Source organism: Hydra vulgaris, chromosome 12, assembly GCF_038396675.1.
Source record: "Hydra vulgaris chromosome 12, alternate assembly HydraT2T_AEP".
In the NCBI taxonomy this organism is placed as follows: Eukaryota; Metazoa; Cnidaria; class Hydrozoa; order Anthoathecata; family Hydridae; genus Hydra; species Hydra vulgaris.
Window position 1 is genome coordinate 35747501 of NC_088931.1, and position 25373 is coordinate 35772873.

A 25373-nucleotide genomic window follows, 5' to 3' on the forward strand; every position below is an offset into this window, starting at 1 on the left:
TAGTATCCTTGGGAACTGTGAACATATGATTGGGAGCTATTGTAATTTCATTGCAATAGCTCCCAATCATATGTTCACAGTTATATGTTTCATAGTTCACAATTATTTGTTTCATAATTCATAAATACGTGCTTTGAATGTAAATTAGGGTTTCTCAAACGGGATTGCGGGATCCCATTTTCCTGGGATCCTGGGGATAAAAGTGGCAACAAGAAATGTTATTGAAACTATCTAATTCAAGGAATGCATTGCAATTTGTAATGCAATGTTTTTTTTTTCTCGTTATAATAAAGTATGACGAAAAAAAAAAAAAGATTTCCTGCGACAAAAACAGTAAGTTTGAATTTAAAACTTCTAAATTATTGAAAAGTTAAACTTTTTCTGTATTGAATTATTGAAATGTTTAATAATTTTTGTATTTAAAAAACGGCAAACAAAGACATGTAAAGTCTTTGTATTTTTGTAAAGAAAAATCTGGCAAATCTGCAATTTGCAAAAAGTGCAATGTAAAGATAATGTGCAAAGGATTTTGGACAAGTGGGCTCCTTCATCATTTAAAAAACGCACATAAAGATTTGGATTTGAATATGAAGCGTCTACATGAAGATTCTGGTTCGGAAATTAAAATTGTGCAAAAGAAAATCACATTGTTTGTTAAGCAGCGTACTATCGAGGAAATTGTGTCAAAGCTAGCAATGTTGGATAGCTTCTCAATAAATGCCATAAAAAGTGAATTCATTAAATAATCATTGTCTGAAAAAGGCATGTTATAACCAAAAAATCCATCCCATGTTATGAGTATGATAAAAAAACAATATGATTTAGCCAGACAAACTGTTGTTTTAAGAGATAACAAAAGAAGTATCTAGCGGGTCACGATTTTCTTTATCGTTAGATGAATACGTCTTTAAAAAATTGTGTTATGCCCACAGACTTCATTTGGCAGTATGTGATATTCTTTACAAAAAGTCAGACTCTCCAGCAAAATATATTGAATTTGAATCACAGTTTACGATTAGTTTGATGATGTATTTGACTGTAATGATGAGTCATGCAGCTCAACAGGCGTTATGTTTATTGATGATTTACAAAATAGCATACATACAGCCTTAACAATTCAGATGGTTCGAAAAGTGGTACAAATGTTCCGCAAATCACCTCTTAAAAATGACGTTTTACAAGTCTTCGTAAAATCTGTTTCCTAAAGTACTGAAGCTGATATTAGATGTCAAAACTAGGTGAAATAGACTTCTTGCAATGTTAGAAAGATTCCTTAAACTAAAAACATGTATTCTAAAAGCAATGATCGGTTTAAAAGAAGTTCTGAATATCTCCGAAGATGAATATGCAATTATGAACGCCATAACAATTTTTCGGCAACTGATAAAAGTTGAAATAGAAAGACTTGATTGAAGTAATGCTACTCTACTTGACGCAGAAGGTTTAATGATATTCATCTTAGATGATTTGGCGGAGAAAAAAAATTTGATAGCTAATAAACTGCTTCAATCTGTTCAGCAGAGAATTGAATAACGCAGAAATGCTAATTTAATTGAACTACTAAAATTTTTAAACAATCCAATTAGTTATAATCAGGAATTAAATATCAACTCCAAACTACTCTTACCATCAAACATGCATTAAAAGCAGCAAAAAAAATTTATACCTGGTTATACATAGAGGATGATAGAACTAGTTCATCAAATAATGAAAACAGTTTTAGTGAGCCGTGATAAAAAAGCATGGTTTCTGACCCATCAATACCTTAACCTGTTGCTTCAAATTTATTTTGGAGCAACAGGTTAAAGTATTGAGGCAAAAATATTTTGACACTTGAACAAAAATTGGATGCAACTATTTGTAATGTCAAATAAGTAAAAAAGCAGCTCTAGAAGACATTAGCAATTTAAAAAACCTCACAAAAGAAATCAAACTTTTTGAGGCAACTGGAAAGCGTAGCGAAAGTTTAGAAAGAATATACTCCACATTAATGACCATCAAGCCGACATCAATTGAATCAGAAATAGCTTTTTTGCTGCGGGTCTATTTATGGGAAAAATTTGTTTACGATTAAGTGGCAAATCAAACCGCTTGTTATTATATTAAAAATTATGCCGGGAAATCCTGGGATAAATAAGTTACACACCTGGAATCCCAGGATGCTAAATTTAGGGGAAATGAGAAACCCTAATGTAAATGACAAACATGTTGCATGTTTTAAATTAATTAAATAAGTCAACTAATATATAAATAAACTATAACTTAAATAAGTTACGTAAGTTAAATAAGTTAATATTGCAGTTTCTTATAAAAAATATTTTGTGCAAAGTTAGTGTAACTTTGCACAAAATATTTTTTATAAGAAACTGCAATATTAATTTTTTTAAATGTTTTCTAAAATTCAAAAATTCAAAAAAAAACTGTGCTTACTAGATGAAATTCAGTTTTATAAGTATTTTTTTGTTTTTTTTTTAAATATTAAAACTGTTTTTACATGAATGAGCTTAAAAATCTTCACAGGACTCCTTAAAATAAAATATATTTAAACTGATTTCTTTGCTTCTGTGGTTGTATACTTTAAATATTTTCTTAAAACTAATTTTTTACTAATTTTTAGAATTTATGCTGATCTCTGGCCCACTATGCAATGCAAAAATATTAAATCATAAGGGAACTCTTTGCTTGCAATGGTCAGCTCTTTTTCTGAGCTTTTTGTAACTTTTGTTTATTAGAATAAAAATCTTTCATTCTCTTTTAAAGATATCTCAATCTACTATGCTAAAGTTATCTGCTAATTCTACCCGAAGAGCACGATGGCATGCAAAGTTAGGATATCAAAGAGAGAAAGTAGCATTTCCGGTGTCCTTGAAATCTTTATATACAGATGGTGGATTAGTTGGTTGTGTCAAAGTACTTATTTTAAGAAAATATCCAATGCAGGTTTTTTATTTAATCAATTTGCAAAATGCTTTTTTACAACAATCTATAAAATATGTATTTTTGTAGTAACAATTTGTATCATGTTTTTGCAACTTGTAAGATGTATATATATATAGCATAAAATTTAGTGGATGGAAAAAGTGGGGGGCAGATGCTTGTTCAGGAACTTTCTTGCTGAAGAGCAAGTGAAGAAAAAGTATGAGGAGGAAAGAAGTATCAAAATGGAGCAGCTCTATGTAAAACTAAAAAAAGAATTAGAGATGAAAAGTAATTTTTATATCCTTTTGTGACCATCATTTTTCATTCATCATCCAGTGTTATCAATGCTATTTTGTAGTCATCATCTAGATCATGGGTCGGGAACCTTTTTTAACCTAAGAGCCATATTGGCTAAAAAAAATTTAAAATAGAAATGAAGAGCCACAAAAATACAAAATTAAAAAATTTTTTTTTATTAACTTGAAATCATAAAATGAAATTCACATATTATATTAGAAAGATTGAAAAAGCTATAGTTAATAACAATTATAATTGGTGAAATGAAGTTTAATGTGATTTCTGGATTTGAACTTTTTTTGATAATTATGGTTGAATTTGGCTGATATTTCGTTGAATGCAACTGTATTAGAGCCTTCCTACTTTCATCTGTTAACCTACTTTAATATTTATTTTTAATAAAATTCATCGATGAAAAAAATTGTTCACAATTATACGTTGAGCTAAAAATGGTTAATAGACCAAAAGCAAGTTTTTTGGAATTTATATAAGTATTTGGCAGTGAAGTCCAGCATTGGAATATGATATCCTGTGGCGTATCTTTCATGTTTTCTTCAAAGATGGCGATATGTGCAAGCATTGCTTTAAATTTATCAGCCCAGATACTTTTATTCTGAATCTCGACAAGCTCCAAGTGTAAGTCTGCAATATTTATTTCAGGATATGCATTTAAATCCATCAATGTCAAATTGCATTTTAATGGTAGCATTACAAACTTTAATGTTTCCTGATATTTCCTGAAATCATGAAATCTGCTTGCAAATTGGTGAACAATTGTAGTTGTTATCTCAAAAAAATTATTTTCATCCTGAAGTTTTGTAAATTATTAAAATATATAAATTGGTCTCCTGAAATATCGTCTAAAAATAACTGTAATTTTTGTTCAAAAGTAATAAGTTCTTCCAGTAGCTAGGCAGATATATTTTCTTTTCCTTGCATCTTCAGATTAAGTTTATAAAAATGTTCTGTCATATCAAGCAAAAAGTGAAAATTCTACAGCCATTCTGAATTCTTTAACAGTTAACAATTCTTTGTAACAGCTAAAAATTTAGTTAGCATTCAGCATTCAGAAAATTGTTTTAAAGTTTTTCCTCATGACAGCCAACGTACAGCTGTGAATGTAACTAATTCTTTATGTATAAAATCCATTTCTTCTAACAATGCTGTAAAGATTCTGTGATTTAACGATTTTGCTCGGATGAAATTTACTATGGGCACAATGACTTCCATTACATTTTTCAGCTATGGTATTGCTCCTAAAGATTTTGCAACCAAAGCTTCCTAATGTAGATAAGATACAATGAAATGAAATAATTTCATGAGAAATATGACTGGAAAATAGTTTGATAAAGTCTTTGTTTTTTGCAATCATAGCAGATGCTCCATCAGTTGCAACTGATACTATACGCTCAGTGTTTATATTTTTTGTTTCCAAACATTTCAAAACTGATTCTGTGATATCTTCCCCTCTCGTTTGTCCTTTCATAGGCAACAATTCAAGAAGTTCCTCTTGTACACCGGAAGCTGTTAAGTATTTGACCATTATGCAACATTGAGATATATCAGTGACATCTACAGATTCATCAATAGCCAGGGACAAAAATTCAGCCGTTTTAATATCTTCTATTTTCATGTTTGAAACCTCTTCTGCAATATTCAAAATTCATTCCTTCGCGGTTCTAGCGGAGAGTGGTAAATCTTTAATCTTTGATAGTATTAAATCTTTGTTTTTAAAATCATTATATAGAATTCCAGAAACAGTATACATGCAATCCTTCAAAAACTCACCATCTGCAAATGGTTTACCAGCATTTGCAATTTGCAATGATAATGCAAAGCTTGCTTCAGTTGTGGTTGATCCGGAATGAATATAATTTGAAAAGCAATTTTGTTGAATTAATTGTTTTCTTTGCAATTCATTAATAGCTTTTTTTCTGCATTCACGTACAGGATTTTTTTGGGCAAATTCTTTATGTTTTCCTTCAAAATGTCGTTCAACATTGCTTGATTTATTATTCTGAAGTTTTACAGAACATATTAAACATAGAGGATTACCATCACTTTCTATAACTGCATATTTTTCAGTCCACAGTTTATTAAATCTTCTATTTTCATCCGCAACTTTTCTTTTTTTGGTGCTCATTATGATCTACCAGTTTTAATGCGCTAAAAAAAAATTAAAAAATATAATTGAATACTAAAGCTAAAATAAATAATTCTTAACTTACCAGTCTTAATATATCAAAAAAGCTAAAATTAAGTTACAATTACAAAATATATTTGAATAATTGAAAGTTAAAATAAATAATAATTAAAATAAGTTTGTTATATGTAATATAAACTCGAATAATTGTTCAAATATATTTTTGCTTTTGTACTTTGCATTCAAAGCACCATAGCATCAATGATATGTTTCTTTTTCATTTTTGAAAAAATTGGCAAATAGGCATATAGTACATAAAAATATGTGCAAATAAATTTCAAAAATGATTAGTTTTCTCCTTCATTTTTGAAAAATTGGAAAAAATAGACACATTAAAGAATAGTGCATAAAAAATCTATAAAAAACTAGAAAACATAGAAACAAAAAATAGTCCATAAATATATGGGGGGGATAAGTAATTTTCTTATTCATTTTTGTAAAAATTTTCTCTAGAAAATACAAAAGTAAAAATAAAAAGGAGTTAAAATTTTTAATATTGTAAATCTATATGAGAGCCACATTTCTCCAACAAAAGAGCCGCATGCAACTCTGGAGCCGCAGGTTCCCGACTACTGATCTGGATGTTAATAAGGCTGTTTTGTAGTCATTGTCTAGATGTTAACAACAGCTACTTGACTAAGATGTAACTCTAATTGTTATTTCATTGTCATCATTTATAATATTTATTCAAAATACTATTTCCTGCTTTTGTAGGGTTATCACCAAGAAGTTCTATTATATTACTGCTCTGTTCTTTAAGAATATTGATCTCATTTTTTGTCTAGTTTAACTAATTCACACACACACACGCACACACACACGCACACATGCACGCACACACACACAACACACAGACACAACACAAGTTATACAACACACATATATACATATGTTATACAATTAACATATTTTACGCACTTAATATTATATATTATAGAAGATAAAAATGTAAAGAAGAAAAAGAATTACAATATTAAGTTACTGAATTGTGGGAAAGATATTTTTGAAGCAATTGATGGTGCAACTGATCCTGCTGCACTAGAGGTTTGTGTTTGTTTTTTTCTGCTGCACTTGATGTTATTTTTTTCAATTTATTTTTTACAAAACGTCAAAAAATAAAAATATTATTTTAATCACAATTTAATTGTTTAATATTAATTGCATTATCAACATTTTATAAAGACTATAACTTTATATATTTTATGCTGATTTTATTTCAAATGTTTTCTGTTAAAAGTGAAAAATGTAAATAATGTTGAAATCAGCATTTTGTCAATTGATAGCTTTAAAATTTTAATAGAGCTTTTCATAAACCATTCTGTGAAAATGATGCTGCGCTTTTTAAAATCTAAACAAAGCACAATTTTTGAAAATGGCAGTATCGACTGAGATGTATTTCTTATAGCTATGATTTCGCTGATGGAATCGACTATTTGTTTTTTCATTTATATATTTAAGACAAATATTTGGTGTAATTTAACAAGATATTTTTCTTTAGAATCGTTACATTAAAAATAAGTATTTAATAAAAATAATATTAATAATACTAAAAATAATGGTTATATAGTTATAGTGATTCAGAAATGATTGTTGAAGATGGTGTTATTCAAAAAGTATTCTGATCAAAAAAATGAAACCAAACATTTAATGTAATAATAATAGCAACATTAAAAGTAATAATGACAACACTAAAAATAATAATATTAAAAATAATATTTATGATAAGGATGTAAAAACAAGAAAATGATTGATAAAGATAATGTCACATAAGTAGATGTTATTTTTAACAATTCTTTTTAAAGGATTAACACCAAACTACTGATAATGAAAATGAAAATTACAATAATAACATTGTTATGAAAGAAGAAGAAAATGAGGGCAGAGGCTATTTGAAAAACAACACTCTATATTATAATAAAATAAAAACAGAATAAAAAGAAAAACAATGAAGTAATTTTTTTTTAAATGTATTAAAAAAATAAAAACAACAACAGACTTCATAACAAATCATAAATAATTTTGAAAGATCTATTAAACAGTTGATAATAAAGATGACATTAAGATATTAAAATCTACTTGGGTATGTCTAAAGCATTTGTAGACTTTTGGAATGAAAATAGTTCTATATTCTATTTAATATAAACTACACAACTATTACAAAAACAATCGTATACAGTTTTAAAGTTAAATGTTATTAAGTAAATGAACGTCTTATCACTCAGATTTTTATAAAATAAGCGCTAAAGACTTGGTTTAGTTGTGTTAGTTTATTTTAGTTGTGATGAGCAATCGTTTGCTTTAAAAAATCTTCTTTCTTTGTTAGAGGTATTTATAAAAAGGTTTATCTTGAAATAATTTTTTTTAATGTATATTTGACTTTGAAAAACTAAATATGTGTAGATAATGTGTTAAGAACTAAATAGGTGTGCATAATGTTTATAAAGGATTAATAATATTTGCAGCAATTGTTGAGTGATAGCCAAAAAAACCTGGTTATTAAATACAAACAAAACTTGACAGACCAGTTTCAAAGTGAGTTAAAGAAGAGATTTGAAGAAGAATGGAAAAACAGTGAGGTAAACAATTTAATTTATTTATAGATCAAAGTCGATTGTTCATGTTTATTTATCTTTAAAGTCAAGAGATTTTCGTGAGTTTACTTTTTTCCAGTTTCAAGAGAGGTCAACTGTGCAATTACAACGATTTCGTGTGCAATGCATGTGCAATACAAACCAAAGTTTGTCTTTTTTTTTATATATAAACTATTTCATATTAATTTTTAATTCTTCTGTGTTTATATTTATAATATTTTCTATATTTAATACTTTTTCTTAATATTATGACTAAAATATTATTCTTTCTTCATAGATACAATCTTAAGTGTGTGGAAACCAACAAATGATATTAATGAGCTATGGAATGAAGGAGTTAAACTTTCTATATATAATTTGAGTTGTACAAAAAATAGGTAATAAAAATGAGTATGGTTAACAGGATGAGAAAAATTTTATAATAACACAAGAAATTTTTGAGTTAACCAAAATATATACACTCATTAACTTTAGTGAACTTGTGATGTGATTGCATAACTTAAAAAATTTATATGTATATATACACTGAATTAAGCAAATATTTTGCAAAACATAAATTTTAAAATGCTTAATTAAATCCAACAGTTTTTTTAAGAAAAAGAACCATTTAACTCCAAAACCTAGTCAAACGAGGTCATGTTTTTTTAAATCTTGTTAATGTAAAATAAAATTAAATAAAACCTTATTATTAAAATAAGGTTTTATTAAATTTTATTAAAGCTTTCAGACTTCAATGTAGATAAAATTTATATTATATTTTATAAAATTATGTTTCTTGGTTGAAAATGCAGAAAAAGATAAGTTTTTAGACTAAGAAAAAGCTTAACAATGATTTTTATTAGTTTTCCATATTTTAGCATATCAGGAATTAATCCCACTATGATTATTTCCAATCACTGTGTGTTGACATGGCAACAATACCAATTGAATTCTAAGTTTCAGCTTGGAATTCAATTGGTATTGTTATTATTATTTCCAATCCCTGCATGTTGACATGGCAACAATACCAATTGAACTCCAAGCATCACAAACTTGTTTTTTGGAAATAAATATCTGAAATTTACTCTCATTAGACACAACACAGGAAAAACTGCTTTTTTTGCAAATTTATGCAATTTTGCAAATGCTAAATGTTTTTTTATTTTTTTTGTTTATACTAAATAAAATCTTTCTTGAAGTTAAAAAAAATTTTAAAATTTTATATATAAAGTTGGCCTTTGATGAAATGTCTTATTTTTGATTTTAAGTCATAACATTACTTAATATTACTTGTTACTGTATATATGTGTTTGTATATATATATGTGTGTGTGTGTGTGTGTGTATAAATATTTTTTTAAAAAAACTTCTTTTTATGGATTTATTTCTATTTGTTAAAGTATATTTATTTTTACGATATTTCGAGGGAATATTGATACCCTCGTTATCAAGTATATTAAAAACTGTTATAAAAGATGATATTATACAAAACCGTTTAAATTTACAAAGCAATGTTCTTTGTAAGAGCTTCTTTTTAAGAGTTTTTTAAGAGAGATTTTTGTGACGCAAGAATTTGAACATGGGTTTCCAAAATGACGTCATCACATAATTGCCATCATCCTTGTTAAGACCATTGTCGCAAAAAGTACTTTCATTGTGTTGTATTTCTAACGCTTCCCTAACTTACCTATTAAAACTATTTATTTCTATTTTTAAGGTGTTGCAACCGTTCCAGTGGAAATTTCCTTGGCAAATTTTGGAATGTGCTACAGCTGAATTTTTCCATTACCTTGTTGTGCACTTGTTTGATGCTGGCATATCCGAGACGATATTTTCAGTTCAGTTTCACCTACATAACATTTGCCATAAGAGCACTCTAGTTTGTAAACATCAGGATAGGAATTACCTTTAAATTAAATTAAAAATTAGTGTAAATTTATTTTTAGAACTAATTAGACTTTAGAGATTTTTCGGAGGCTTAAAGTGTTTAAGCCTCCGAAAAATCTTTAAAGTCTACTTAGTTCTAAAAATAAACCTACACTAATTTTTAATTTAACTTAAAGTGCGCATCCTGGTCTTTTAAAAACTCTTTATAACTTAGGACTGATTGTAGGGATCCAGGGTAAAGGCACAAATCTTTTTGGAGACCTTAGGAAATGTTGATTTTTCATGAGATTTTTTTTGTTGTTAGCACTTTCTTTCGTAGAATTAACTAGTTTTTCTAGACTTTTCCTTTCATAGCCATTTTCTGCAAATACATCAATAAGAAATTACAACTCGTCATCAATGTTATTTATTGTGCATAAACGTAGTGCTCTATGGACGAAACCAATAAAGACACCAGTGATAATTTTAGGGTCATGATATTGTAAAAAACACTGAGTGTTTTTTACAATATTTTGAAAGTAATGCTCTTTCATTGGCGCTTAACAATAACATCCATGTGAAATCATTTAAAAGATATGTTAATGATATTCATTCAAGGTTCCAAGTAGAAGAAGATGCGCAAAAGTCTTTAGATCTACTTAACAAATGACACAATAGTATTCAATACACAATGGAATCTGCCGACTTAACCAATACATTAAACTATCTTGATGTTTTAGTTACCAACAATAAAACCGGTACGTATAGTTTTAAAATACATCGCAAAAATGTAATCACAAATATTTAAATTAAACCGAACTCATGCCATGACCCTAAAATTATCAATGGTGTCTTTATTGGTTTTGTCCATAGAGCAATATGTTTATGCACAATAAATAACATTGATGATGAGTTATTGTTTCATATTGATGTACTTGTAGTAAACGGTTATGAAAGGAAAAGTCTTGAAAAACTAGTTAAGTCTACAAAAGAAAGTGCTGACAACAAAAAAGATCTCATGAAAAATCAACATTTCCTAATGTCTCCAAAAAGATTTGTGTCTTTACCCTGGATCCTAGGAGTCTGTCCTAAGGTACAAAGAGTTTTTAAAAGACCAGGATGTGCACCAGTGTTAAAGCCTCCGAAAAATCTCTAAAGTCTAATTAGTTCTAAAAATAAATCTACACTAATTTTTAATTTAATTTAAAGGTAATTCCTATCCTGGTGTTTACAAATTAGAGTGCTCTTATGGCAAATGTTATGTAGGTGAAACTGAACTGAATATATCGTCTTGGATATGCCAGCATCAAACAAGTGCACAACAAGGTAATGGAAAAATTCAGCTGTAGCACATTCCAAAATTTGCCAAGAAAATTTCCACTGGAACGGTCGCAACACCTTAAAAATAGAAATAAATAGTTTTAATAGGTAAGTTAGGGAAGCGTTGGAAATATAACACAATGAAAGTACTTTTTGCAACAATGGTCTTAACCAGGATGATAGCAATTATGTGACAACATCATTTCGGAAACCCATGTTCAAATTCATACATCACAAAAAACTCTCTTAAAGAAAAGCTCTTACAAAGAACATTGTTTCGTAAATTTATACGGTTTTGTATAATATCATTTTTTTATAATGGTTTTTAATATACTTGATAACGAGGGTATCAATATTCCTTCGAAATATCGTATAAATATATTTTTAATCAAATAGTAATAAATCCATAAAAAGAAGTTTTTTTAAACAATATTTATACAAATAAAATCTATTGAAGATGTCAACATTTAATATGTATATATATATCAGCCCTCCGAATTAGGGTCGGCATTCAGCAATGCGGACCTAATTGCCGAAACTAAAAGTGTTTGAGGTCAGCAAAAAATTGCTGACCTCATTTCTATGTTTTATGGTTACCCTTTTGTTTCAATTTTTTTTGCTGACCTTATGTCGACCTCTAACAGTTTGTCAACCTCTTTTTTCCCAATTCCAAGAGTTGATATATACAGATATATTTTTTTAATTATTCACTTTCCTAAGGCCAAGAAGGCCACTACAGTCAAGGAGGCTACTTTTTGTGGTTACAACCCTCTCTCAACTCTATAACTCTGAAACATGAGTCTTGACGAACAAGATCGCTGCGTGGAGCAACAAGTTGATATATATATATACATACACACACACAAAACGGGTGATGCAGAAGTTATCGGACAAATCCTAATTTCATTATTTGAGCATAATAATTAGTTTTTGTGGTTTTATGCGTAGGCATAAACGTTCTATAAAATATAAACTTTATTATTTGAAACACAATTATTTAAAATGAGATTAAATGCAGCTGAACGAGATTCTTTTCGAAAGCGACTAAAAATGTTTTTTGTAAGTAAACCTAATATAAAAAAAATCGTAAATCATTTTGAAAAGGAAGGATTTGCTCGAAGTACAATATATGATAACCTAAAAAGACTTGAAACTGTTCAATCGTTTTTTGATAGAAAGCGCCCTGGTCTTCCGACATCCTGAACTAGAGAAAAGAAAGCCGAATTAACGAAACTTGTCAACAATCGAAAAGGGGTCAGTCAGAGAAAAATAGGTATTAAATTCGGTGTAAATCAATCGACAATTGGTCTTCAGTTAAAAAAAATGAATATTAAATATAGAAAACGTGAAAAGACTCCAAAATACACTATAGAACAACAAATAAAGGCAAAGAAAAGAAGCAGGAAACTAGTTAACCGACTCTATAACACAAAATCGCTTCTAGTCATCGATGACGAAAAATACTTTTGTTTTGCAGGGGACAACATGCCTGGAAATTCTGGATACACAAACAACAAAAAGACATGCCCAGAAAGTGTTCGTTTTATAAATTTTCCAAAGTGTTCGTTTTATAAAATTTCCAAAAAAGTTATAAATGTGGATAGCCATATCTGACCGTGGTATGTCCGAGCCATTGTTTCGCACTTCCAAGGCTGTAGCAATCAATTCATCAATCTATATTAATGAATGTTTAGAAAAACGACTTCTTCCATTTATTCACAAGTATCATGGAGACTTTAACTATTTATTTTGGCCAGATTTAGCAAGTTCTCATTATTCTAAAGATTCTCTAAATTGGATGGACCAATATGTCTATTACGTTGATAAAGAATCCAATCCCCCAAATGTGCCTCAAGCACGACCAATTGAAAACTTTTGGGGACATTTGACACAGAAGGTTTACGAGGGAGATTGGCAAGCTTCAACAGAGCAAGTTTTGATTGATCGCATTAAACTAAAACTACAAGAAATTGATTTAAACTTTTTACAGTCGCATATGTAAGGCGTCAGAGCAAAATTGAGACCAATTGCAGATGTTGGTGTTTTTTCATATAAAAAATAATATATTTTTATTAAAAGATAAATGCTTAATTTAAAAAAAATATAATAGTAGTTTGTTTTTTTATTTATAAATAAGTTATTGAGGTTTTTATTTTGTCCGATAACTTCCGCATCACCCGTTACATGTATAGTTTTCATGGTTTTTAAAAAGCTAAAAATTTAAACACCGGAAGCATTTCCAGATATTGCGATCACTAACTTCGAGCCTTGATATAGATATATATATATAGATATAGATATAGATATAGATATAGATATAGATATATATATATATATATATATATATATATATATATATATATATATATATACACATATATATATCATATATATATATATATATATATATATATATATATATATATATATATATATATATATATATATATACACACATATATATATCATATATATATATATATATATAATTATTTTTTTTTGTTATTTACCTCCTCAAGGCCATGAAGGCCACTACAGATGAGTAGTCAACTCAATAGTGGTTATAACCCTCTCTCAACTCTATAACTCCGAAACACGAACCTCAACGAACAAGGCCGCTGCGCAGGGAAACAAGTTGAGCGCGGTACTACCAGGGACGTGGTGGGTATATTTAGTCAAAAAAATGAAAGCAAAAATATACAAATATTCCTTCAAATCTCAACAAAGGGTCGCTCTAATTAAAGAAAAAATCATTATTCTAAATTTAAAAAAATTAAACTCATATTAAAATCTGGTATTTATCATTAAATTCATACACTATTGACTACTTTTTTATACATATAAAAAATGAAAATATCATCGAATTTTTAAGTTTGAAAAAAAAGTATGGAAAATTCGAAAATATATCAAAACCTAAATTATAATTTTTTTTTATTGTTTTGGAAGTGGCACTCATGTTTTTTTGATGTTTGATCGTAAAAAGTTTTTGATCAACTTTAGTTTGGAAAAAGATCTTTCGCGTTGACAGACAGTGACTGGAACAGTTAGTAAGATTCTCAATGCAATACAAGTATTGGGGAGTATTTCTTCTAGATCACGTGTAATTATAAATGTTAAAACATCTAGTGGATTTTTTAAATCTGTTTTTCGTGACAACAAACAAAGTTCAGTCATCAATTCTTCACCAGAAATATCCTTTTCGTCTTTGTTGGTTAAAGTTTCTTCCAACAAGTTACAATTATCTCTCAATATACCTTCTTTCATGTTTGAAATATTCGGAATTTCAAATAAGAACTGAAAAGGAGACATGATTGTTCTAAAGTCTTCAAAACGCTCCTTCATAGATTTAATGGCACGACTGAAAAGTATATCAAAGAAATTTTTTTTGAATTTTGATCTGGAATCTAAAACAGGAACTTGGTTTGTTTCAACTTCGTCGTAAAACTTTTTTTTCTTCCTGACTCTTTCAGTTGACTGATCGGTAAACTCAAATGTTAGACCCGAAGTTGTTGCCAAAATTTTTGCTGTGGTAACGTACTCATCAAATTTAGTCTGATTGTAACTGGATTCCAAAAATGCTAGAGTGGATTTTAATACTTCAATGGAAATTTTAACATTTGATGAACTTGACTGAATAATTTTGTTTGTGCAGTTTATTTTGTTCAATACATCATGCCAAATAATAATTCCACATATGAATTCCAAAGTATCCATTTTAGCAGCAATATATTCAGCTGATAATTTGGTGGTTCCATCACAACTTTTAGCAACTTCACACAACGCTTCATAAATCCTTTGCATATTTTCCTTGATCGCTTTTACAGCTCTGATGTGACTCTCCCATCTTGTATCACTTAAAGATTTAACTGTAAGTGATGGACACTTCGATTCTCAAATACTCCAACTATTTGTGGAACTGGAAAAAAAGATATAAAGGCTTTGAAAAATTCCGAAAAATGTCACAATTTCCGATCCAACTTTTACAGAATCAACAACAACAAGATTAAGTGAATGTGCTGTACAAGAGACAAAGAGTGCTCGTTTATTTCTATCTGAAATTTTCTTTTGTAAACCCTTGTTTTTGCCTCTCATATTTTCACCATTGTCATATGCCTGACCTCTCATACCTTCAAGTGGAAGTTTATTTTCATTCAATGAAGCCACAATTTTTTGCTCTAATCCATGACCTGTAAAATTAAATTTTGTTTATATACGTTTCTTAACTTTTAACATATATTACATCAAAAACATCAGGAAAATTTCAAAAATTTACAAACCTGTGGTATCATCAATAATAATAAAATTTAAGAAACTCTCTTGGATGTCGACAACCACTAAATCGTTATGTTTTTCTATGACGATAAAGCGGATAATAAGAGTTGACTGTTCCTGATGACTGGCATCTGGTGTGCAATCCGCAATAATGGAGTAGTATTTGGCTTTCCGAATTTTTTTAAGGATTTCCTCTCTAGTAGCACAAGCCACTAACTGAACAATTTCTTCTTGGATATTTTTGCTCAAGTAATGAGTTTTGTTTGGATTTTCCCCTGGTTTGGAGACATGATATTCCATAATTGGGTCAAATTCTGCCATAAGTTCAACTATTTTTAGGAAATTTCCATTGTTTTCTTCATACAGTTTATCAGATGATCATCTAAATGCTATGTTTTGTGATGCCATCATAATGGTTATGGAAATTATTCTTTTTAAAACAATATCCCATTGATCAATTTCATTCAAAAGTTGTTATTCCGTTAAACAATCAGCAGTTTTTGAATTTTGTAGTCTTCTTTTCAACTCAATCCAATTGCCAAAGCTTTCAATATGATCAACACTAACTTCATGCCTCGTTAAATTTTGTGATAAATGCCTCCAGTCAGCAGATCCTGTTCTCGCAAGGGAAGTATCTGTAATGTTAAATAGTTTACAACAGAAACAGAATACTTTATTCACTTTTTCTGAATAAATTAGCCATGATCTAGGATGACTTTCACCATTTGAAATTTTTTGGCTAAAAAAGCTTGAGCTGAAGGAACGATTATCATAATTTCTTGGGTAACTGTTCAATTGACGGTTTACTGGGCCATTCATAACTATTTCTTGAATATTATGGTTTGCAAGAGTCTGAGGCCAATCATAAATTTCTTCCCATGTACAAAAAGGGAGCACGCCAGTTAAATTATCTCGATTGAGAATCCAGTTTTGCTCGATTCTCTGTTTTGGTTTGATTCTTCACCTTCCATCTCGATTTCATGTACTCTGATCACATTTGAATTGATTTTATATGGCAAAGTTTTTATATCAGAATCATTGTTGGGGCTATAAAATGTTTCTGAACTTAAAAAAGTATCTAGTTTAGTTTGGTTTTTATCATGTTCTTCCTGTTTCTTTAGCCGTTTCAGATGATACTGGAAACCGGACAACTTTTTTCTTTTATCCATTATCAAATTATATAAAGTTTCTCCCTTCTAAATAAAATTTTTAATTAAAAACTCGTTAGACAATATTTAATACTTTCGTAATTATTGTTAAACATACTAATAAAAAATAAAAATACTAACATGTTTAAACGACTGATCAACTACAATATTAATGCTATTATGATAAAAACATTGAAAACTCGTCCATTCAAAGAAACAAGTTCTATTAGTACTAAAATATGCTGAATAAGCAAAAAAGAGTCCTGGAACTTTCTATAGAGACATTTTTATAAGTAAATTGTTTACAAATATTAAATATTGAAATATCGATGTAATTTTTTACATATATATATAATAATAATTTTTATCAAAACAAATTTTTTTGGCAAATTTTCATTTAACATTGATCTTAAAATTTGCCGCCCCTAGAAAATTGTCGCCTGTGTGCATTGCACACTTGGCACACGCCACCAGCTGGCCCTGCATACATATATATATATATATATATATATATATATATATATATATATATATATATATATATATATATATATATATATATATATATATATATATATATATTTATATATATATATATTTATATATATATATATATATATGTATGCAGAATATATACACACACACACATATATATATATATATATATATATATATATATATATATATATATATATATATATAAACATATATATATACATACATACATATATATATATACATATATAAACAAGGGATATTCTAGACCATTTTCGACAGCCTCAACCATATTTAGGTGCCGGCCTAATTCAAAATTGAGGGCTTTTTTTTTTGTTTTTTGGGGCAAATATTATTTTATTCGCAAAAAAACGCCATATTTCCACCAAATTTTGCCGGGACGTGGGGATACGGTCGCCCAAATTTTTTTCCTAGAATAGCCCATATATATATATATATATATATATATATATATATATATATATATATATATATATATGTATATATATATACATGTATATATATATATATCAGGGGCTAATATACAATTTAAAAGGTTGTGCTATAGTTTTGACCAGTATATATATATATATATATACTGGTCAAAATTATAGCACAACCTCTTAAAATAAGATTGTTGTATCAAATTTTTGAAATGCGTTTACATTAGTCATTTAAAATGTGCTCATAAAATTAAAAATTTTGTTCATTATTTATCTTAGAAATAAACAATTTTACAAACATATACAAAAAATGTTGGTCAGAGCGTCTTTTTTTCAATGTTTTTTCAGTAATTTTAAAATTAAAACATAATTTATGCAATGGGTCGCAAAGCCTGAGCTCTGAGCGGTGACAACTTGTAAAAAACTTTCTTCAACAGCACTTTAATATTGCTGATATTGCTAAACATGCTGATACTTCCAGAAAATTTGCCTACAATATTGCTGATAAAATTAAATTGAATTTACCAATTAAAAATCAACCAGGTTAAGGACGTCGTAGATGCACTAGTTCTACAGAAGACCTTACTGTTTTGTAACTCCATAGCAAGTTTTGTATTTGAATCGTACTGATTCAAGTAAAAAAATTGCTATGGAGTTAAATGGTGCAAAAGAAAAAAACTATTAGTGCAAGTACAGTTCGTTGTCGTTTGTTAAAAAAAGGATTGAAAAGTTACACACAGAAATGACGTTGTTATCGAAATAAGGCTCACAAAAAGAAGACACTCACTTGGTGTAAAACCTATGTTGATCGGACTCAAAATCCATGGCATCATGTAATATTTAGTGACGAATCACATTTTGAAGTCATAAATGGAAAGAATCGTAAGTTTGTATGTCATCTTCCTAATGAAAAAGATTTACCATTTAATTTTATAACAAGAGCGCAAGGTGGTGGTGGAACTATTTTTGTATGGGGATGTTTTTTCTGAAAATGGAATAAATTTATTAAAGTTTTATGAAGGTCGTTTGAATGATTCTTATTATTTAGAAATTGTTGTTGAATTACCTGACTAAATGGACACTCTTTTTGATTCTGAAGCTGAAGATTGTTATTTTATGCAAGACAACGCACCGTGTCACAAAGTAAAAAAAACTCTGGAATGGCTTGCACTGGTGAATATTCAGCTCCTAGAATGGCCACCAAATTCACTAGATGCAAATCCGATCGAAAATCTATGGTCAATTATTGGCCAAAAGCACCAATGACTTAAAGCATGCAATTCAAGACATTTGGGACAAGACTTCAATTGATCTTTGCATTAAATTGGTAAATTCTGTTCTAGATCATTTTTCTTGAATTTTTAAAGCTAAAGGATCAAACATTTCTTCATATTAAATCAAATTCTAATGTTTTTTTATCTAAAATTGGTACTATGTGCTATAATTTTGACCAGCTTATTTTTCTGTATTATTCCTAAGTGAACTTTTAAATATGATAACTTTAAATGTATTTTCAATTTTCATTCATTTTTTTAAAAAGTAAAATGTTATTTTTCAGATAAAAAAAATTATTATAAATTTTCATTCAATCCTCCGTTAAATTTTTATCATTCGATTTTTACATTTGTGGTATAATTTTGACCAATACTTATATATATAGTATATATATAGTATATATATAGTATATATATATATATATATTTATATAGGTATATATATAGGCCTTGGCGGGAGTAAATGAGCGCGAGAGTGGAGAAAAGCTCTGCTAAAACCAACATGGCGAGCCATACAAGCTGCTCTTCTAAACTGCTTTTTACGAGAGCTTTTAATTTTTGCACAAGCTATCTGTTTATTTATATAAAAATTGCTTATTAAATACAAAATCTAGTTTTATACTTGTTACTAGCATATGTTTGTAATGTTAATGTTACAATAATATACGCATAACAAGAGTCATTTATTGTGCCATGAAAAAATTCTTTAGACATAAAATTTTTTTAACTTTGCAAAAACTGTTCCTGTTTATTATCCAATAAGTTAAATTTTTTTAACTTTGCGTTTTTCATTTTAATTACAATAATAATTAAACTTTTGAGAGAGAAAAAAAACTTTTTCGAGAGCTAAAGCTCTCAGCTTGCAGCCGAGGCCTGTATATATATATATATATAGTATATATATATATATATAGTATATATATATATATATAGTATATATATATATATAGAGTATATATATATATAGTATATTTATATAGTATATATATAGTATATATATTAGTATGTATATAGTATATATATATAGTATAAATATATAGTATATATATATATATATATATATATATATATATATATATATATATATATATATATAAATATATATATACAGGCTTCGGCAGGAATGGCGGGCTATGGCCCGTGCCCGTCTCCGCACCCGTCTAAGTCAGTTTAGACGGGCCAAAAAAAGCCCGTCTCAAAAATAAATTTTGGGTAAAAATTAAGGTGAATTTTATGATGTTTTTTTATTTATGTAATCTTTTAAAATTTCTCTTATGACATAATTTTAATATGGATAGCAAAATCCATGTTATAATTTTTTATATTCAAATGTAAAATTTAAACAATTATAATTTAAACAATTTAAATAATATAACTAAATCATACAGTTTTTCAAACGACGATAACTGATTGATATAATATCGAATTACCGTATTATATCGAGTATAATATCGAATCGATATAATATCGAGTTACAGTATTATTTTATAAATTTAATAATTATTTGATTAAAAAAGGGAAATATACGCATTTGATGCACAAGAATTAGGATTTTATTTTGGGTTTTTGGTATTTATAATAATAACGATAATAAAAAAAATTATCCATGTGATCTTTTTTTCGATAAACTTGTTTGTCTTACTTTAAAGACATTTAAATTATTTCCCTGTTAACTTCCGCGTTAACTTAATGGTTTTTCTTAACGAGACGGCAGTTTATTTAATATGCAATTGTATAACTCGTTATTAAAAATGAAATATCTCATTAGAAATCAACAGACGACTAATCAATTTTTATAGAATAATATAAATAGTGTGTCTGCTTTGTAGTTATCAAGTTATTCAAGTTATCCAGTCATTCAAGTTTTCAAGTTTTTCTGGTTTTTCAGTAAAGATAGTAATGGCATCTTCTGGTAGAAGAGTTACACTAACAACATTTTTAAGTTGGGGTAAAGATGGAGTCTGTGGAAAAGAAACCGAGGTGGAGAATGGAACAATTTTTGTTGTGAAGATATGGTGTAAAGTTTGCATTCAGTATAAAAAAGAATAATGCTTATATTGTATATAATACATGCTTATATTGTATAAGAATTATTTAATACATGCTTATATTGTATAAGAAGTAATGGAAGCCCGGTATCTTAAAAAATTAATAGTACTTCTAAATAAAAACTTTTTATTAATTTTATTTAAAGAAATTTGATTTCAAATTTTTTATTTACGTATCAGATTAACTATTTCCGATCAGGATAGGCATAGGTAAAGCGAAGTTATAAAAATTATAAAACAAATTATAAACAGTTTAATTGAGTTTTTAGTTTTCACGCCCAATAGAATGCATAAGTATATAAACAATTGAATTGAAACATTAACATTAGTTACTAAACAATTCTTAAACTATCGAACTCATTCATTTAAGCTTTAAAAAAAAAAGATTTCAAACTATTTGTGGCTATAGCTTAAAAAAGTCGCAGTTAGTTTTGAAAATTTTATCATTCTATAAAATTTTTATTCACTAGAAACGAAGGAACTGAAGAAGCACGATATACTAATATATAGTAAAATAAATTTTGGTAAAAAAATATACTAATAATATACTAAAATTGACTTTGGTAAAAAAAACACGTCAGGATGCTTAAATAAGGAAACGTGATGAAACGCCATGGTTGTTTCTATGATTTTTTCTGTCGTTTTCAAGTTTATTGGTTTGCCTATATCTGGAATAAAGAAAAAAATGAACATGAAACTAAATAAAGTTTACTCAAATAACAAATCTAAATAAAAGCAACCATAAAACAACTAACCCACGTGAAACGAAAATAGCTCTGAGCAAATAAAAAACTTTGAAAAACAATTATTGAAACTTGAAAAGTACCCAACTCATTTACTTTTATTAATAAAAGATTTTTTTTCTAATTAGCTCTCAAACAATTGGCTCTCTAAGTTATTATTTTAGTTCAATTCACAAAATATTTCATATTCAATGATATTTTCATTCAAAAATAGAAGATAAATTTATAAACTTTAAAAAAAAAAAAAAATTTAAAGTTGTAAAAGCCCGTGCGAGATCATCGAGACGGGCGGCCCTTTTCGCCCGCAAAGTCTATTTGTGACGGGCTTTTCATAGCCCGTGCGGTTTTTACTCCTGCCGAAGCCTGTATATATAAACATATATATATATATATGTATATATATATATATATATATATATATATATATATATATATATATATATATATATATATATATATATATGTATATATATATATATATATATATTTTTTAAACATCGTTGCTTCCGACAAGGCTGCAGGCAGCCACTATTTAAAGTTGGAAGTTACTAAAAGAGAAAAGATGAAGATTGTCGAGCAAGATAACGATTGAGAGTCGACTTAAAGGATTGCAAATTATGTGAATCAGGAAAGCAAGATGAAGGAAGCGAATTCCAAAGTGCTGATTTTCGAGGAAAAAAACTTGACGAATAAGCATTTTTGGAGCACTTAGGAACAGTCACAGAATAAGGATGAGATTTAATTGAATGACGAGTAACACGAGAATGAATTTTAGTAGATGGCACAGGAAACGCTAGCTCTTTAGAGCAGTGCCCATTATAGTATTTGTAGAAAAGAGAATATATATGTATATATATATATATATATATATATATATATATATATATATATATATATATATATATATAGTCTATATAAGTATGTATATATATATATATAAGTATGTATATATATATATATAAGTATTTAAATTGCAAAATTAAGATCACTTAAAGAGAAAGCAAATAGTTAATTGCAAAAACATTTTAATTACTTACTTGTTTTACTTATCTTTATAGCATACCATTTTTACAGAAAAAAAATAATGAAAGAAAAGATTGCTACCAAACCCTCAGTCGATGTAGCGGCACTCCTTTGCGGTAGCAGGCTATAAGATAGTTGGTGTATGTACTGAAGCCCCCGGCAGCAGGCTATTTCAGTACATGTTATCTAAACACACATTTATAGTTATTCTTATTTTTTTTTTTGTTACTATTCATTCAACTCCTTTAGGAATTTCTTTTTTTTATTTTCGACACTATTCCAATTTTACTATTTGCAACACTATTTCTTTTTTTTGTTATTATTTAACGCTATTCATTAAGCTCCTTTGCAGCATTTATTTTTTTTATTTTCGACACTATTCATTAAATTCATTTACAACATTATTCCTTATTTTGTTATTCGACTATCAATAATGCGACAAATTGGGATATTCCTTTTTCACATTTTTGACAATAGAAATTTATGGCGATCAAAATTTTGCGACACTATTCCACCACACCACATAAAACAGGCCAAAAAATATTCTGTTACAAAAGATATGCTTTCTGCGAAGTATATTTTAAAACATTAAATATCTATAAATTAGGACGTTTATAGTTCTTTTGATAATTGTGATAATTTTGATAAAGGATTGGATAATGTATATGTACATATTAAATTATGTATACGCGTATAATAAACCATGTATATACATAAATTATTACATGTATATGCATAAATTATTGCATGTATGTGCATATATTAAATCTTATATAAGCATTATTAAATATGTTTTCTATTTAGGGATTGTTTTAGGGAAAGATAAACTAACTTTGTCACTTTTGCTGGGTATGCAGGATACAGCAAAGAATTATGATTTTTGTTGCCTTTAATTTGAATCTATTTAAAACAGTACTCATAAACATGTAGTACACTGTACTCAGATCTGTGGCTAGGCTACCCCACACCCCTTCCTACAATTGAGAGGGACCATCAAATTTAGGGGATCCATTTGTAAATTTAGGGGCTCTTTTGGAAATTTATGGATTTTTTTTTTTAATTAATGTTTAGTAGAAAATTTTTTAAGAAATTGAAGTCCTAATAACAGGGTTTTTTTGGAGGGGGGGGCTCTAACCCACTGGCCACAGCACTGAATGTAATCATGTATAGTTTTGGACTGCAAAAACTGCAAGAAAAGAAAAATTTCATAAATTTTTTGATTTTGATATTTTTATATAGATTCTATAATACGAATCTTTTTGTAAAAAACAAAAATAATTTTAGAATGTTAAAATTTATAGAATAAGTAGTTATGTTTTATTTCTTCATTCTCTTTAGGTATAAGCACATAAAGTCTCAAGTTCAGGTATTGGTTTTAGCTTATAATTTGTTAATAATATGTGTGTTTATATGCAGTGCTTTCAAAAAAAATTGGCATAGTAAAAAATTGAATTCATTTTCTTTTTTAAAACATCGTAAAAACCTATCCATACTTCCTAAAGACTTGATTTTTTTGAATGATAGGAAAATTATTTCTCTACGACTAACTTGTCAACAACTAGTTCATATTCAGTTACTTTTTTTTAATAATTTACTTTTTTAAAAGAAACAGAAAACATACCAGAAAAGATTTTTAAAAAAATAGGCGCACAAAGATTTTAATTAATTTCTGTTCTACTTTCTTGTCAACTCAACTATTATTCATAATTATTTTATTAATTTATGTTTATTATTACTTTATTAAATTATGTTTGACAATTTTCTAAAAAAAGGTTATATAAAATTACTTATGATGACCAGTTTAAAGCTTTTTTTAAATCTTTTGATAAGACTTAAAAGTAAATACGCATAGAAATGTGTTAAAAAGCAGTAAGCAAAGCAGCAAAGTGGCAAATAGTAGGTATGAAGGATGGCTTAATGATCAGTAACAGAGAAAAAGCAAGAAAACTAAAAATTTCAAAAAACTGCATCAGATATACTCTAAAGACATTTAAAACAACAAGTGGCATCCAATGTTATAAATAGTCTTATATTTTGTCAAGTAAGAGCCAAATCAAGTTTAAGTTATCGTGAACTCACAGACTCATTCAATCAGAACTGTGAAAAATGTATTTCGTCAAGTACAGTTAAAAATAATTTACTAAGGAAAAAAATTGGTGCCTATGCAGCTTTTAGAAAAAAAATGTTGACAAAGGTTGGCTCATGTGTTTAAGGTGGTGTAAGGAGAGAATTGAGTGGTCTTTGATAAAGTGGAAGCAAGTAATTTTTAGTGATGAAAATAACTTTAAAGTAATAAATAGAAAAAGCAAAGTTATTGTTAAAAGATTTAAATTGGAAAAGTATAATAATTTTGAAAAAATTTGAAAAGTATAGTAATTTTAGAAAACTATAGTAACTCTGTTGTACGTAGATTGCATAGTGGTGGCTGGAGTGTTTGTATTTGGGGTTGTTTTAATTTTAAACAAGTAGGATTGTGTAATATTTACAGAAGGTGAATCAACTAACATACATATAATGAGACGCTAGAGAACTGCATGGTTCCATCAGTGGACATGCTGATTGATCAAAATGAATGGTGGCAATTTCAACAAGATATGGTGCCTGTCCACACAGCTTGTCCTATAAAAGCATGGACAAAAGAAAATAATGTAGATTTATTGCTCTGGCCAGCTTGATCATTAAATTTGAATCCAATTGAATCTATTTGGGCTTGGATGGATAAACAATTAGTCAAGGTGCAAATACAATCCATA

General features: G+C 28.0%; 1 protein-coding gene across 1 annotated transcript in view; it reads left to right on the forward strand.

Moving 5' to 3' along the window:
- The window catches only part of LOC101237032 (breast cancer type 2 susceptibility protein homolog), a 92483-nt gene that overhangs the window by 45729 nt on the left and 21381 nt on the right, over positions 1-25373 (forward strand). Inside the window, exons 18-24 of the mRNA XM_065813097.1 lie at positions 2761-2940; positions 3069-3207; positions 6357-6463; positions 7882-7995; positions 8090-8156; positions 8288-8387; positions 23959-23986. Of these exons, the coding sequence (XP_065669169.1) occupies positions 2761-2940; positions 3069-3207; positions 6357-6463; positions 7882-7995; positions 8090-8156; positions 8288-8387; positions 23959-23986 (735 nt within the window). The remainder of the gene's footprint in view (positions 1-2760; positions 2941-3068; positions 3208-6356; positions 6464-7881; positions 7996-8089; positions 8157-8287; positions 8388-23958; positions 23987-25373) is intronic.